At 36.3% G+C, this 18,031-nt stretch overlaps 2 protein-coding genes across 4 annotated transcripts; both read left to right on the top strand.

Annotated features, from left to right (window-relative positions):
• On the top strand, nucleotides 2,849–7,643 carry LOC109845257 (phospholipase D alpha 1-like). The gene is made up of 4 exons (XM_020414492.1): nucleotides 2,849–3,003; nucleotides 3,162–3,307; nucleotides 4,419–6,318; nucleotides 6,984–7,643. The coding sequence occupies exons 2-4, from the start codon at nucleotides 3,206–3,208 to the stop codon at nucleotides 7,418–7,420; spliced, it is 2,439 nt and encodes an 812-aa protein (XP_020270081.1). The 5' UTR covers nucleotides 2,849–3,003; nucleotides 3,162–3,205; the 3' UTR covers nucleotides 7,421–7,643.
• LOC109845245 lies at nucleotides 8,784–13,331 on the top strand. 3 transcript variants are annotated; one of them, XM_020414465.1, is made up of 6 exons: nucleotides 8,784–8,885; nucleotides 8,980–9,101; nucleotides 10,497–10,750; nucleotides 11,565–11,655; nucleotides 12,879–12,945; nucleotides 13,031–13,331. In XM_020414465.1, the coding sequence occupies exons 2-6, from the start codon at nucleotides 9,046–9,048 to the stop codon at nucleotides 13,082–13,084; spliced, it is 522 nt and encodes a 173-aa protein (XP_020270054.1). In that variant the 5' UTR covers nucleotides 8,784–8,885; nucleotides 8,980–9,045; the 3' UTR covers nucleotides 13,085–13,331. The 3 variants fall into 3 exon arrangements, with proteins under 3 accessions (XP_020270054.1, XP_020270056.1, XP_020270055.1); XM_020414467.1 differs by lacking the exon at nucleotides 8,784–8,885 and having other exon boundaries at nucleotides 8,978–9,101; nucleotides 10,442–10,750; XM_020414466.1 differs by lacking the exon at nucleotides 8,784–8,885 and having other exon boundaries at nucleotides 10,492–10,750.

The raw sequence follows: 18,031 nt of genomic DNA on the forward strand, positions 1-18,031 counted from the left end.
CAAATCACATATTAAAGTAACAATATTAAGGGGGTTTGTTAATAGAAATGTAAAAGATTATGGGAGTTTTTATGAGACACGCTATAGTTGAGTGTTGTTTTCTAAAATTACACCAAAATTGAGAGGAGTTATCTATAACACCCCTCATAATAGGGGGGTTTTGTCAAATTGAATCGGTTCAGTGGGTTTTAAGACAATTGCCATATTTGAGAGGGTTTTTAAATATTAACTCTTCTTTTAAATATGACTTATTTATAAATCGTCCCTTAAATTTTTAATAAATTAATATTAGTCCCTAAATTTATAAGCAATTTTAAAATTTCGAGGTAATAACATAGAATTATTGGATATTTAAAATCAAGGAACTAATATCTAAATAACCTTTACATATTTGCTCTTACAGACATTGCTATATCGACTAATATATATATTGGGTTAAAGACTTTATCCTAATAATATTTTATATTGTTTTCTTTTGTTTGGTGACTTTTTGATATATTGACCAATATTGAAAATATGATCGATATATCTCTTTGAAGATATCGAGAAAATCGTGTCATTTTTAATTTGATTGTGGGCTCGGGTTTGGATCGTGTTTGGGAAACAAAATCGGAACCCACAAAACCTACGAAAGGCCACAATTCTTCTCCCAAATCTCTCCACTCTCAGCTCTCCTAAATCTTAAACATATATCTTGATGCAAGTTCTTATGTTTAAAATTTATTAATATGTTAGATTACATATTATAATGTCATGTTATGAATGAATATTATCTCATATGGCACCCAATGTTATATACATATCCCTAATTTTTGCAATCCGATATTGTAGATTTTATTTGTTCAATATTTATCCGATGTGTTATATACATATCCCTAATTTTTGCAATCCGATATTGTAGATTTTATTTGTTCAATATTTATCCGATGTCCAACACTTTGTAGTAGTTCTTCGAAAGCCTCTTCTAAAATTTTCTAAGTGAAGTATATAATTTCAGAAAATAATTTAAAATCTTGAGACTCATTCAAAATATGATGCTATAATTTTTTCCACATCTCTTTTACTATATAAATATAAGCTCTGCTTGTGGCCTCATATTGTATAATGAATATTATTTATTAATGAGATCATATACTATTGTTTGTGGATAACAAAGTTTTTAAATCTTTTAAAGGCTTAACTGAACTTAAATACCTTATAATTTAGCAAAATTATACTTATATACCTCCACTTGTATCTTGTTGCGCTTTCTTTTTAATTTAAGATAATGTACCTTGTTGCACTTAAATGCACTAATGGTTTCTAAAATTTTATGTTTGTACCTTTTGTCCTATTACCTAAACATAAGAATACTCTTTGTATTTTCCTATATGAGTGTCATGGTATAATATTAGGACAATTCTATTTTTTCTATTCTTTCCATAAATACTTTACCAACATGCAATTATCTATTAATATATATGCATTATTAATAATTAATATGATGTAGAGTTTTATAATAATATTGAAAGTTTTAGGGACCAAATTATACACATTTAAAGTAACATATAATATCATTAATTAACAATGATAAATTAATTTAGTTTAGTTACTATTAGAATGTAATAAAAAAAAGGGATAATATAGTCATTGGAAAGTTTTTCCACAACTCCCTAATACTTAGGGGCTGTTTGGTTGGTTTCCTAAAAACCAAGAAAATGAAATCTTTGTACTTTTTATTAAAATATTATTTTTATCCATTTCCATCACTAAAACTCATCGCAAAGAAAAGAAAATCTATACACTTTTATCAAATAAAATATTATTTTTATCCACCAACTCATCACATCTCATCTCCTTTCTTATTTTTAAAAATAAACCAAACACAAGAAATGAGTCACATCATCCAACCCATCTCATCTTATTTTTAAAAATCACCCACATCATCCAATAATATGGTGACAACTCATCTCATCTTAGTAACATTTCATTTCCACCCATTTCCTCCAAAAAACCAAGGGAATTGATTTCCTTAAGTGTGGGTCACATCATCTAATAATATAATAGCAACTCATCTCATCTCATCTATTTTCTTATTTTTAAATTTTTTTAACCAACCAAACAACATCAAAACAAGTTTTCTTAAAAAATCACTCACATCATCCAATAATATGGTGTCAACTCATCTCATTTCATCTTATATTCTTTGATTTCCTTCTTTTTTTAGCCAACCAAACAACCATAATACAAGTTTTCCTATTTTTTGATTTCTTATTCTTTGATTTCCCATTTTTTCAGGCAAACCGCCCCTTAGACCAAATGCAGCAGGGGGTTTTCCAAGGGATATTTGAAGGCAGCAGGGGTTTTTTGTGCGGGTGAAATAAATGAGATTGGCCAAAGGGTGAAAAATTCACCCCGGACTTTTCTGACAAGCCCACGCGCGCGGGATGATGGCCAGCGGACACGTGGCGAATTTTGATTGGGCGAGCTTTTTTTTTCCTCCTTATTTTTATTTGATATTTTTTGAGATAAATACAATGAATTAATTTATAATTTTTATACCAAATAAAATAGTAATATATATGAAATAGGAAAAAGAATGAATAAATATGGTGGGGTATATGTTGAAGTGATGTGGTTTATGGTGGGTCCCAAATAAAGTAAAAAACTTTCCGAAAAATCTCCTGCTGTAGAGTTGATAGGGAAATAAAGATTATTGAATTAAATAAAGTGATGTGGCAGGAGAGAAGGAGGTGAAATTTCACCTCCTGCTGGAGATGGTCTTAAAGCGAATCTTCTGTTAGATCCATGATGGATATCAATAGGGGTATTAAAGCGTAATTTACCCTAATTTATGGGTTCGGAAGTAAATGACGTTACTCAACTTTCCCGTCCCAATCACACCCAAACTCACTCACTCACACACATTCTCTCCTCTTCCTATAACATCATTACTTCCCATTTATTTCTCTCTCCTCACCGTTTGCGCTCCCTCAGATCTCCCTCGATCCAGTCAAAATCTCGGTAACTTTACCAACGAACCGTAACCCTCGGATCCGTTCTTCGTTTTCTGCTTCGAGATCGGATCTGCTCTCTGTTTTACTCTAGATCTGTCATCCTAACGATTCTTCTGATTACGCGGTCAACGCCTACTTCGTGATTTCTTGGTGTTTTTTTTACAGGTTGAAATCGTCGGAGGAGGAAGAAGAAGAAGAAGAAGAAGATCATGGCGCAGATTTTGCTCCACGGTACTCTGCACGTGACCATCTTTGAGGCTGACTCGTTGTCGGTGAGGAGCTCCGGCGGCGCTCCCAGATTCCTACGCAAGGTGTTAGTTTGATTCGTGTCGGTGAATTTTTTTTTTCTGTTTTGTTTTAGGGTTTGGTGAATTAAGTTGTTTTAGGTCACGATCTCTAGCCGTTGTTTGTACTGAAGGACTCTGTTCCTGCTCCCGCTTTGCTACCAGGAGCGGAGACGATTTGGCTCTTATCCACTTAAGTTTATGAGAGCTTTACTCGTAGTTTGACTCAATTTCTAAACCGTGGATTATTTGAAGCAGTAGTTGGCATGTTAAGAAGCCGTGATTTTGTATATTTTTAGTTATAGTTCTCTAAACTGCACTTTTTGTATTTTTTTTTTAAAATTTCAGGTTAAGAACACTATAATCCGATTAGAGTTTTCTAAATTGCACTCTCCTGTAACTTTTGGAGGTAGCTAAATACAGTTTATTTTAACCGTGAGCGATCAATTAGCAAAGAGAACCTCAGGTTGATTGGAAGCCAAAAATGCAACTTAGTTATCTGAGAACCAACTATTTTTACGTGTAATAATATGAAAGAAATAAGAAATCATTAATGGGATAATTAAGGGCTGGGAAAGGGTGGTGTCGGCTAAAGATATCAACTAGGATTGAAATATTATGCTTAACTTTCCTAACATGCTAACTACTCTAGTACTCCCTCTGAAGCTGGAGCATGCTGGAGCATACTCATGTCAAACTTGTTATATTAAAACAAAAAAACTTTTATCATATAGCGGCTTAATGAAAAAAATATCACCAACTTCATTCCTACTACACAGTCTGGTAAGTGTCGTTGCTTTTTTTTTTTGAATTTTTTGCTTGAAGTAAATTTGACTTCAGGGAATGAAGTGTTTGTGTTATCATAATTTCTTACCTGAGCATAACTTTCTTCATTTTTGCTTGTTAGGCTAAATGGCATATTATATAAGATGTTATATCATAAGGAACTGCTCTGCTACAGTACTACTAAATCTTATTTCCTTGTTTATTGAAAGAAAACATTAGTTTATAGGATTGTGAAATTCCAAGTAGCGTTATGAATATTTTAATAGCTTTTGATATTCATGTGCCACCATTGTCTCCATTTCATCATTAATCTGTCATTTTACTTTCCTAAATATTATTAACTTGTTTACAGATTGTTGAAGGTGTTGAGGATGTTGTTGGTCTTGGCAAAGGATCTACCAAACTTTATGCTACTGTTGATTTAGAAAAGGCCAGAGTTGGTAGGACAAGAATGATTGAAGATGAACCTGTAAATCCTCGTTGGTACGAGTCTTTTCACATCTACTGTGCGCATATGGCTGCCGATATCATCTTCACTTTGAAGTTTGACAACCCTATTGGAGCCTCCCTAATTGGTAGGGCTTACCTCCCCGTTGAGGAGGTACTAAGCAGTGATGAAGTTGATAGATGGCTGGAGATTTGTGATGATGACCGTAACCCTTTAGATAGCGGGGCTAAAATCCATGTGAAACTTCAGTATTTTGATATCTCAAAGGACCGCAATTGGTCAAGAGGTGTACGCAGTGCAAAATACCCTGGGGTTCCTCACACATTTTATTCAATGAGACAGGGGTGCAAAGTATCGTTGTACCAAGATGCCCACGTTCCAGACAATTTCATTCCCAAAATTCCACTTGCCAATGGAAAATTTTATGAACCCCACAGATGTTGGGAGGACATCTTTGATGCAATTAGCAATGCCCAACATTTAATTTACATAACTGGTTGGTCTGTATACACTGAAATAACTCTCATAAGAGATTCTAAAAGGCAAAAGCCTGGAGGGGATATTACACTTGGGGAGCTACTCAAGAAGAAAGCAGGTGAAGGTGTCCGGGTGCTTATGCTTGTTTGGGATGATCGGACTTCAGTGGGATTGCTAAAGAAAGACGGCCTCATGGCGACTCATGATGAAGAAACTGAGAATTACTTTCGTGGCAGTGATGTAAACTGTGTTTTGTGCCCCCGGAATCCGGATGATGGAGGAAGCTTTGTTCAGGATCTGCAGATTTCTACCATGTTCACTCATCATCAAAAGATTGTCGTTGTGGACCATGAGATGCCAACCAGCAGTTCTCAACAGAGGAGAATTGTAAGTTTCGTTGGTGGTATCGATCTTTGTGACGGGAGATATGACACTCAGTTTCACTCTTTGTTCAGGACCCTCGATACTGCTCACCATACTGACTTCCATCAGCCGAATTTCGCAGATGGGGCTATTACAAAAGGTGGGCCAAGGGAACCTTGGCATGATATTCACTGTCGCCTAGAAGGACCGATTGCTTGGGATGTTTTGTACAATTTTGAGCAAAGATGGAGAAAGCAAGGAGGTAAGGATCTCCTTGTGCAGCTGAGAGAGCTATCTGATACCATTATTCCACCCTCGCCTGTTATGTACCCCGAGGACAAAGAAACTTGGAATGTGCAGCTGTTCAGATCCATTGATGGCGGCGCTGCCTTTGGCTTCCCTGAGACACCTGAGGACGCCGCAAGAGCAGGGTTGGTTAGTGGAAAAGATAACATCATCGACCGGAGCATCCAGGATGCTTATATACATGCCATACGCAGGGCAAAAAATTTTATCTACATTGAGAATCAGTATTTCCTTGGTAGTTGTTTTGGTTGGAAGGCTGATGATATAAAGCCTGAGGATATTGGGGCTTTGCATCTGATCCCTAAGGAGCTCTCATTGAAGATTGTTAGTAAGATTGAAGCGGGGGAGAGGTTTACGGTTTATGTTGTTGTTCCAATGTGGCCTGAGGGTATTCCTGAAAGTGGATCGGTTCAGGCAATTTTAGATTGGCAGAGGAGGACTATGGAAATGATGTACACTGACATCATAGAGGCACTCGAAGCTAAGGGAATCACAGCAAACCCCAAAGACTATCTTACCTTCTTCTGCTTAGGCAATCGGGAGGTGAAGACGGAGGGAGAATACACACCAGAGGAGCAGCCAGAGCCAGATACAGATTATTTCAGAGCGCAGCAGGCCAGAAGGTTCATGATATATGTTCATGCAAAGATGATGATTGGTAATTTAACTTAAAACTCTTTTGTTTAGAATAAGTGCATCTCTTGTTTACTGCTGATTTCTTATTCATTAGTCAATCTTTCGGTTAATTTATTGCAACCTTACTAATTCATGGACTTGCCCTTTCAAGATGAGGCTTTTCACATCCTGAAGCTGGCTAAGTTTTGAATCGAGCTCAGTTTTTGTGTATTGCCTTCGGAAAAAAGCTTCGATGCTTAGTTCATTCTAGTTCCTTTATTGCTCTTCTTTTGCTGCTTTAATAGTACAATGCTTATTTCTGTTATTACTTGAGATCATCGGCTTTATAAAGAAATATCCTAATAGTAAAACCTCGCCAATTTGTTTCGGGTTCACAGGTCATTCTTATGTGACTACATTATCAGTCATGAGCCAATCTTCAAGTATTGAACAAGGCCTTTTCTCTCCATTTGCTTCCTGAGACCTACGCTGTCTCTTCCACTTTCATTGACATTTTCTTACTTCACCTAAACAATTGAAACCAATCAGTGTTCTTGCTACACCAAGGGGTGCAATGCTTGAGATTTATCCCTGAAACAGCTGCAACCCACACCTAGCTGGTCCAATTAATCCAGCCATCATCTCCTCTACCTAAAAATTTCTGATTCTTGATCAACTTCAACCATCTAACATCAATTTTTGTTTCAGTTGACGACGAGTACATAATTATCGGGTCAGCCAACATCAACCAGAGATCAATGGACGGAGCAAGGGACTCCGAGATCGCCATGGGTGCTTTCCAACCCTACCACCTAGCAACCCGAGGAGAGCCGGCCAGAGGCCAGATCCATGGATTCCGACTGGCTTTATGGTACGAGCATCTTGGAATGCTCGACGACCTCTTCCTCCATCCAGAGAGCGTCGAGTGTGTGCAGAAAGTGAACCGTGTCGCTGACAAGTACTGGGATCTCTACTCTCAGGAGGAACCCGAACGCGATCTCCCTGGACATTTGCTCAGCTATCCTATTGGAGTAAGCGGTGAAGGAGCTGTTACAGAGCTCCCAGGGACGGAGTTTTTCCCCGATACAAAGGCTCGTGTTCTTGGAACCAAGTCTGATTACATGCCCCCCATCCTCACCACTTAGGTAGCATTTGTCTTGTTTCTTTGCTTCGGGTTCTTTTTTTTTTCTCTAAATAATAGCACTACTGTATGTGGGAATAAAACTGCTGAGATCTTTGATCGTGGGCTGTAGTCTGTTGTTGGTGTTCTTTGATGGATGTGAATTAATTTATGCGTGTGTGAGGTTTTAGTAATTGAGATGTGTTTTCCTTTACGACATAAATAGAATCTATGTTAAGTTTGATTATTGTCTCCTATTGCTAATGTTATTTTTTGTCTTGTTTTTCTCTTTTTCTATCTATGGTTTGATTTCATCCCAAAAAGGGGAAAAAAAAAGTAAAAATTTGTGTCTATGCTATTTGAATATCAGTCTTTTTCTATCACATAGAATATTCAGGTAAGCCCCTAAGATTTACCTCATATATCATCTGTAAGGCCCCTCAATGTATTATTTTAATCCGTTAAGCCCCCTAAGGTTTACCTATCATTTCTATTAAGCCCTCAATCTATCGTTTTAATCTATTAAGCTCCTATAGCTTTTATTTGCATGCCATTTAGCCCAAATGGTGGTTCACCGCCCTACAAAAAAACAATATTTCAACGAGGGAATATTCGGAGTATTGGAAAAATAATCACACTCTTGCTACAAAACTGCTTGCTTGCATTATTGGCGGAGTTGGAAAAAGTAGCAATGATTTGGTTCATGGAACTTTATGAAAAATAATATGTAAGGTATGGGAATAAAGAGCATGTGGAAATAGAGGGAATGATAACCTTTTCCCTCCAAAAACAAAGGGCGTGACGCTAGGGGCACACCACCAACCACAACCTTAACCATACTCTCTCTCTCTCTCATTTGCTATAGTATACCGGGCCCCACATAAGATTTTAAAATTTAAAATCCTATGTGGGGACCGGTGAACTGTAGCAAATGAAAGAGGATGTGTGGTTGAGGTTGTGGTTGGGGGTGTGCTCCTATCATTTTCCAAAAACAAATCTTGTTAGGATAGCAAGATGGATATGCATCCTATCAAAACTTTTCACATGTGAGCATGAAGTTCTGACCACTAAGCGGGGCAGTTAAATCCCTAAATTGCACCTGTATTTTACATTTTTACTTGTGAAAGGCACCGATTGATTTCTCGCATGCACGTATTCTCATAAAATCACAATTCCGAAAATAACCTTCCCCAAATAGGGAGAACTGTCGCAGAAACTAATTAGAATATAAGACAGATTAAAATAATAGATTGAACCTTGGGACTAATAGATTGTGAAATAGATTAAGGGCACATAGAAATATCAGGCAAACTTTAGGGGCTTATCTGAATTTGAGTTCTTTTTTACACAAATAAAATATTATAATAAAGATCAGAACAAAAGGGAAATAAACCCAAAATAAAAAAGGGGGAAAAAATTAGCTTCAGCTGCTCGCTCCTTGACCTAAGATCGATCAATCGATCGATCGATTCAGGAAACGAAAGGGAAAGGTATCAATTTCATCATCTTCATCTCGATCCTATCTTATTAAAGATACTAGTTTTTTCCCCAAAAATTTTAACTATCTTTACCTAAAATCGACAGGAATCAAGGACATTTTTTCCTTTTTCCTTTGAGTTCCTGGATCAGAAATCGATCGATAGATGATCTATGCTTCTCTCTAGATCGATCTCTTCTTGGATTGGGCAAATTTTCGCATGCATGGGGTCAGTTCTTTCCTCTTTTTTGCTTTTTTTTTTTGCAAATAGATATTGAAATTTGAATCCAGTGAATAAATAAAAGATGGAAAAGGAGCGCTATTTCTTTTCTAAGGTTTATTCGCCCTTTTTTTATATGATAAGATGCGTTGTTCCGTCGATCCGGAAATGTCTCCATCTGAATTCACGAATATAGCATGTTTCCATCATATAAACACTTTTGGAAATTTCTCAACTAAGTGCTTTTTAGGGTAAATGGAGAACCCCTCTTATCTATACCTTTAGTAGTACTTATTATCCCCTCAATTCATGAGGGAGAGGGTTATCTGCAATTTATTCTTCTAAAATTACCATTTCTAAGGGTGATGAGTATTCGTAGAATAGTTTGCGAGTGATGAGTGTTGCTAAAGGGATAGATGATCCAGGGGTGATAAATAGTTGAGGGGCGACAAGTATAGATGAGGGGTTACTTGTTTGCATGTTGACAATCTACTTTTGTTGTGTATAGTTCAATTTCGGTAACTTGCCTCTGATACGAGGTAGAACTTCACAAAAATGGGGTAAAGCTTCCATCCCTGTTTTAGTTTCCAATTTTGGAGTGGAAGTGTTCTGTTTTGTTTATTTCTTATCATTTCTTTACAATGTGCTGATACTGGTTGAGTGTTAAAAGCGGCTTACTGTTTCTAAAAACTGGAATGCGCAATGCATCATACGCATCCATTCCCTTGTTCTGTACGGTGCGTGATTTGGTTACATCGGTCCTCAATAAAAATCAGAGGAGGTGGGTGGCTTTTTACTGTCTAAAAATCATTGGTAGTTGGGGTAGGTCATGTCTTGTTTATTTCTAACCATTTCTTGGCAATGTGCTAATACTTGTGGAGTGCTCCGGTGGTTCATTATTTGTAAAAGTTGAATTGTGCAATGCATCATATGCATCTATTTGCTTGTTCTGCATGATTCGTGAGTTGCATCTTTGTGGGTCTTTGATAAAAAACAAAGGGGGATGTGGTCATTGTTTGTAAGATAAGACAGTCATGTATGATGATGTCCTTGGGATAACTGCTAGTAATCACGCATCGCAATGGCCAATTTATTTGGATTTGTTGGATGATCGAGATGGTTGGTTGAAGCAGGCAGGCTGCGATCACTCCAATACTCCATTAGCGTAACCTCAACTGTGTCAACCTACTTCAATGCATTGTGAATATGTGACTAGGCCAAGAATGAGATGTTGCCTACTAGAAATTGAGTTAGGATAGAGACTTGGGGTACAGTTGTTTTCATAAGACTTTCACTCCTTTTGTATTTACAGTAAAAGCAAACATTGATGTCTATTAATTTGATTGAAGGTAGAAAATCAATGCTACTCTTCTATATGGTAAATCCTGATTTGTAACAGAACAGAGGTTGTCTTAGCTCCTGTACAAAGGCAACTCCAATAACTTCAGTAGACGAGCCTGCCAAGGGTTTAAAAATCCAAGGTCGAACAGTGAGAAGACACAGCACAAAGGAGGACATTTGGAGTACGAGCACACATGAGATGGATAATTGTGGAATTCAATCGCAAAGGAGCATTTCTTCGATGAGCACATCGACACAAACTCTAGACAATCATGGAGCAGGAAGCACCAGCAGCCCTTCTGAATTTGTGAATCACGGTAAATTGCGAACCAGACACTATGATCTTATAATTAACTTAAGTTTGATTTAACACTCTTATTAACTGTTATCTGTTTTTTGTGTTTCATGTATTTTTAATTTTCTGTTTAAATTAAGGTTTAGAACCTGTCAGTGCATTTTAACAAATTTATGTACATAACAATTACTGGAGAGATAAGCAGTATATTTTAGCAGACTACCTTCGTTGCAATCAGCATATACTGTTTGGTGCTCTAATATGATGAACACGTTGATTATTGAAGCGCTTTTGTTTAAATAGTCTGTGTTGGGAATTTATGTTCTAGTACTCTGAAACAAATGGTCAATTTATAGATTCCTCTGAAAACAAAATAAGGTTGGTGAAATTTATGCAAATAACAAAAATTAGATGGGCCAATGGTAGTAGTCAATGAAATATCTTTGGGCTCTGAGAATTCATTCCTAGGTAGTCACGTAGGATAATAATGCCTTTTGTGATAAGATACTTATAGTTCCTACTCAGAGATAGTCTTTTGATAATTTTGTCCTTAGTAAATTGGTTAGATGCTTTGCTATTTCTTGCGCGTAACCCAGTTAACTGAGGGAATAACAAGAAAGTAGATAAGAGTTGGTTTGTTGAGAACACATTATGACGAAACACAGTATAGTCAATTAAACTGTCTTTTTACCAAGTTTTAAGTTTTTATTCAACATCAATAGCAGTACACTTGGTGATGTATGTGTTTAAAATTTCTTTGCGACCATGATTTAGAAATTGTAAACAATTCGTGAAAAATTTGATGTTCAATTTTTGCGTAAATGTATGTGATGCAGGGTTTCTCCTCTGGACCCAAACCAGGCAGCAATGGACTAGCAATAAAAAGTCTCAAACTCAGACAGAAGAGCTTCGAGAACCAAGGATAAGGTATGTCTTAGTTATAAATGCGCGGAGTATGCATCAAAAGAACTACTATGGAAGTTTTAATCAATAGAGCTTACAGATCTTTGTATTTATATTATATTATGCATAAGTATACACAACAAGTAGCAATGGTAAAATTTATCTGCCAAACAGGAAGTGTTCGCCGGCATGAGTTGTCAAATAGAAAACAATAATCACTATATACATATGTCAAATTAACCCAGGCTAGAGTTCTAGGATAGTTTTAACAGATACTTAAATTAGACGAGATTAATACATAGGCATGTTCATAGTAGTTTGTTGCCTGTACAAGGTCTCTTGTGGATCAACACTAAGAATTAATAGCAACTAATCACATTTTTGATTTCTGTTTCTCATTTGGTTAAATCGTGCCATGCGTAAAAGTAGATAAATGTTAGTTGGACTTGAACTTCCTAGATTGTTCTTTTCTGAGCACGTAATTGGTAATTATTAAGTTTGTCATAACCTCTTATTTCTCTCTTTTACATAAATTATGTTATACATGGACAATAATTAATTCATTTAGTTTCATATGTTAGTATTTTTAATGAATAAGCCATTTTTAAAAGAAGAATATATTTTAAAATATTTAGAGTTATTTATGATCAATATACTATAATTATTTTATCTACTGGTTTTATGAAGGCACGTCACATGCATAATGTGTGGGAGAAAATCTAGTATTGTAGAAGGGAGAAGACGCGATGGTGTAGGGTATATTGGATTGGAATATTTTTTTTTTCTTTTCCCCCTGGATGGCTAGCTATTTGGCTTTCTGAATCGCCAGATTGACATTTAACAAGCTATAAGCTTGATCCTTTTATTTCTTTGAAGAGCTTTTATTTCAGAAAGATGATTGGAATATTGGATCAGTTAAAAGGATGGTTTGATTTATCAGCTTTGTTTTCAAAAAATGATTTAAGATTTTCCAACCCCCCCTCCTTAGATATACTAATAAGTGCATACAATATTTTATGCGCTCTTTAGTTTTAACTCCCTTTTGGCGTCGTATCAGTTTGAGTTTTACCGGAAAAAGAAAGAAGCAGCATGTTGTTTTCTAATATATTATTGAGATTTCTATGCTCCCATATTTACAAAAATATGTTGTGCAACACGCAGTCCCATAAAGTTCTCTTGATGTAATAATAAACATGGCTGCTCTAAATTAATCTGATTCGATTCTCTAATTATTTTTATGGATGCAGCTGGAATGCAACGTATGAGAGTTTGCTAGGGAGCAACAAGCGCTTTCCTCAGCCTATACCTCTTTCTGTAAGTTTGGTGATGAATCATTTTCTTTAATAATATCATTTTCAATGTCCCATGTTTTACCCTACCTGGTCTTTACTGATTGCAGGAAATGATTGATTTCCTTGTGGACGTCTGGGAGCAGGAGGGGATGTATGATTAAGAACCGAACCAGAGGAGGGCCCTTGTTTATAATTAAGTATGAATCTCAGATATATGAGATATTATATGCTATTGGGTACATAGTGGAAAATCACTAGTATCCTGTAATTTCAAATGTGTGTGCTGGTCTCAAATTCCTCTATTCAATGTTGCTCCCTTTTTTTCTTTTACCATTTTATTTTATTTCTCTCTCTCCTTTGCCTGTTCTCTCAAATGCATATTATTGAAGCTTCCCCCCATTTTTTTTACTGCTGTTGAAAGTTTTGCAGTATGCTAGCATTAGTGATTGGTCATTTGAAATGATTAGCAATCAAAGTTCTTTATTGGTTGAGTTTCAACAATCATGAACTTTGGTGTGTTGTGCGCCAATCGCCATAAAATTTTTATTGGAGAAAACTATTTGTTCTCAGTGGATCTTCATGACGCTAATGTACTAATTTGAGCGTGCACCGTCGAAACCTTTTGTTTATATATATATATATATATATATATATATATAATGAACTTTAAGGCATTTTAGACTCTAATTTAAAATGTTATTAAGAAAGTAACTAGCTACAATTTTCATTACTTTTCTGTATTTTCTTACAAAATATGAAAGTTCATGATAAGCTTTCTCTTTAATTGAAAAAAAAGAAAAGAAAATAGATTATTATTCAGAGAACTTTGCAGTTTCGTCAAAATTTTACTTTGTTGTTGATGACGTCGAAGTGTTTAAATGGTACGTGGAATTATACATGGAATTATACGCCCTTTTAACTCGAGAAGACTCTAAAGTCTTTTACATCCATATTGATTGACATCATGACGTGTATTATTGGCTACTCCAAGAAGCTCTGAGGCTCTTCTCTCCTTTTCCTAGATGATTCTCTCCCTTACTAGAAGTTTTCACTCCCTTGTCCATTCATATATACCAACACATAAAACACTTAAAACTATTGACGGTTAGTTTGGAGTCCGATCTATTTTGTGATTCAGTGGTTTGAAATCAATGGCTTTGGCTCGTATGTGTATGAAAAACTCTAGCTTCTGTCCGTTGCCTAACATTCAAAGATCATTTAGAGGCATGCAAGGATTTGAAGCTCGCAGGCCAAGATCACTTATATCCTACTCCTCCTCATCGTCGTCGTCGAATTCCAGTGAGAAAGCTGGCGACAATCTAGTGGCAGTGCTAGCTACCTCTTCTCCGGCTGATACTTCTCGTAGCAGTAGGCGTGGCCTGCTGTGGAGGAATCCGTTGAGTTTTCTCCCGTTCCGTTACAGAAACAACGGTAATTACATTAAACATTCATAAATTGTGTTTACTTGTTGCATTCAGAAGTTGTTTTATTGGATCAAAATTGTGGATACATCCTTATTCGATCTGTACCAATTAGAGGAGGCTCACTAATTATTTCTTTTAACTTTTTCATGATTCCATCAACAAACTTGTCTTGTGGATGTCATGTAACGTCAATATATTACAGCGAGATTCTTGTGTGCTGCAAATTAAGATAACCGTATATAAAGAACAAATTAACACTAAACATAACTTCATTTGGACGTTAAAGAACTAAGTGCGAGAATTTTTTTTTTTTTTTTGGAGTCGTAGTAAGTGACGAACTCTCTAAGATCAAGGGGGTGTATAGAAAGAAGACTAGAGATAAATTTAGAAGAATCTGGTTAGAAACAAATAAAAAGGATACGATGATAATTGCTCTAACTGACAGGTTTGTTACTTAATTTAGGAGGTAGCAAGTCTCAGAATTGGTGTATAGATCCGCTAAAATGTACCTAAATCCGTATGATACGTATCCTAATACCTCTGCATCTGATGGCTTATTTCTAAATTTCTCAGCACCTGCAATTTCAGACCTGAGGTCCTTAGCCAACGCGCTTGTACAACTGCCCACCAGCTTGAAGTACAAGCTGCTGGGCCACCGCGTGAAAGAGGACGACAACTGCTACAAGCTCAGGTTCGAGGTGCCGGGGCTGAGCAAGGACGACCTGAAAATAACCAATTTAAATACAGTTTTTGTAAGTACTACAACAACATTTAAATACAGTTTTTGTAAATGCTACACCAATTTACTATAGCATTAATAGCGAATATCGGATCTCCGGTTTGTGCTACAGTTTAATACTACAATAATTTAGTGTAACATGAATAGTAAATATTGGATCATCTCGTTATTATAAAGAAATAGATAACGATATACTCAAACCAATTTCATAAGAAATAAAACAAGCATGAAGGGGGCCATGTATGGGCCAAATGGGCCCTGGCCCCTTATTGAAAAAAAGTAGAAGAAACCTAAATAGTATATACTAGCAGTCTAGCAACTAGCAAGCCATGAAAGCACTACTTACTTCTTGCTTACCTACTCTCATAGTCTATCTACTTTCCTTGTTCTAGCTCTGCCTCGTAGCTAGCTACAATGAAAACTTAGATTCTACAAAAGAACATAGCTAAATGCTACGAAAAGACTAGAGGGAAAGAAGCAAATGAGCTAGGAAGTAATAAAAATAGCTAGGAGTCTATTCTTTGTGGTGGGATGTGTTCACCGTTCATAAAATTGCTAGTGCATTGAACATCTTAAACCCAATTTTCTAATAAAGAGGAAAAACATGATAATACAGCTACTAGCCCTTGGTAAGAGCTATAATGCCCAATTTATTTTGTTTTTTAATACCTCTTACATCACCCACGTTTGCTGAGGTACCCTAGGTCTCAATAGTTTCAAAACTACCCGTAAATCACTAACTTTGGGGAGGGAAAAAAAGCCCCAAATCAACAACTCATTAACTTTGTTGGATATGATGAGTAAATATTTCAATTTTTTAAAAATATTTTTTACATTGCAATTGCATATTAGCATATCAAATTAATGGTTTTTTGTTGATTTAGGGGTATTTTATTCAAAGTTGATGATGTAGGGAGAGTTTTGCGTATCCTTATTGTTGAGGACTAGTTTTGCAATTATGCATGATTGGAGGGGTCTTATCAAAAAAACCAAAAAAAAAAGAATCATCGAGTAATTGGTCAATAGTGATTTTATAAATCATAGAGGTAAAATTCAAGATTACTCAAACTTTCTCAGAACTCCTATTTTCCTCTCTCGAGTCGTGAATCAGATCTCAAACTTCTCATCCACCTACATTCTCTCAGCCTCCAACTCTCATCTTTAACCAGATCTCATTCTGGTTTGTGCTCTACTTTCCCCCCCTCTTTTGATTTGGGACCCCCGCCCCCTTCTAAAATTTCTGGCTCCACCACTGAAAACAAGGGTTTATTGTTGATAGACTTCGTGCAGTTTTATTGTTGCAAATAGACCCTTATAGTGAAAATTTTCTTTTACCCTTTCAGATAGATGCTCCAAAGGATTTTTTTTGACCTACCTCAAAAAAATATGGGGATCTATTTGCAACAATAGGCTGATTCGGAATTCCTTTCATTCCAAGCATAACTTGGATCCATGCGCTTCATATTAGCCCGAAGTTCGCTCCCAGCAATATAGTCATCCCTACCCTATCACGTCAATCCCACAAGCCTCTCTTATCCATTCTCGTTCGATCGCTGCGGGGGAGCAAGTCAAAATAGAAAAACTCACTTTGGGTTTAGAGATAATCAAGCTCGAACTGATGACTTCCACCACGTCAAGGTGACACTCTACCGTTGAGTTATATCTCTTCTGGGGGCCCCATCCAGAAATAGAACTAACTAATCCTAAGGCAAAGGGTCGAGAAACTCAACGCCACCATTCCTGAACAACTTGAGAACTAACTAATCCTAAGGCAAAGGGTCGAGAAACTCAACGCCACCATTCCTGAACAACTTGGAGCCGGACCTTCTTTTCGCACTATTATGGATAGTAAAATAATGGGAACTACAATGGCCTGTCTGCGATTAAGCTAAGGTACATGAAGGTTTATCAACAATCAACCCATGAAAGAGTTTACGGTTATTTAGATAATAGTCCCTCAAATCTTCAACGGTTCCATTTTAGTTCCATTTTAGTCCCTCACATCTTTGAAAAATTGCTGATAAATCTATCGAGTCCTAAGGGGTCTTACAATTTGATCCCTCGATGACCGGAATACCCTTAAGAGTGTTTTATTTTGAACAAGATGAGTTTCGGGAGGGGAACATTAATTAGGGGTATCTCGGTCATCAAGGGACTATATTGCAAGGCCCCTTGGGATTTAGGGGCTGTTTGGTTCGTTTCCTTGATATAGAGAAATGCAATTCCATGTAAAGAAACACAAGTTTTGAGTTTTCCAAACTTTTCTAAGAAATAGATTGTTTTGCTTTGGTTCGCACATAAAAAATGGTGGGAAACCAATGTATTTATTTTTCTTATGTTTGGTTCGCATAGAAAAAAAAGGAAAACTTTTGTAAACAAAGCAGAGAAGGAAAAAAATCTGACGTGGCAAAATTTTCATCAATTTCACTTGGTTGGGGAAGGAAATCGGAGAGAAAAAAAATATTAGTTGGCGGCGATTTCAGCAGAGTTTTCCCTCTTCCATTCGAGCGAACCAAAACGACACAAAGAAATGGACGGAAACAAAAAAGCTGATGTGGAGGGTTAAAAATCTAACGTGGAGGGGTTTTCTGAGTTTTCCACCCCTTATAATAGCGAACCAAACAGCCCCTTAGTGCGCTTATGAGTAGTTTTAAAGATTTAAGGGTAATGCTAAATAGCCCCACCATTTAACTATGGAAAAAGCAACTGAAACAGGTTGTTATCTTTACTAATATAGAAAGAACCAATTAGAGCTAGGAAGAAAATAGATAACTGGTGGGCAAATCATCATTTCCAATTGTTTTAAAAAGGGCAAGATCGTAATTTTACAAGGAAAGATTTTTTTTTTTTTAATTTCCTCTTTTCTACTTCACTTCTCTCTACACATTGTATGTAATTTTACACGGAATGATTTTTTTATTTCCTATTTTCTATTTTATTTCTTT

The sequence above is a fragment of the Asparagus officinalis genome, chromosome 6 (assembly GCF_001876935.1).
Source record: "Asparagus officinalis chromosome 6, Aspof.V1, whole genome shotgun sequence".
Classification (NCBI taxonomy): Eukaryota; Viridiplantae; Streptophyta; class Magnoliopsida; order Asparagales; family Asparagaceae; genus Asparagus; species Asparagus officinalis.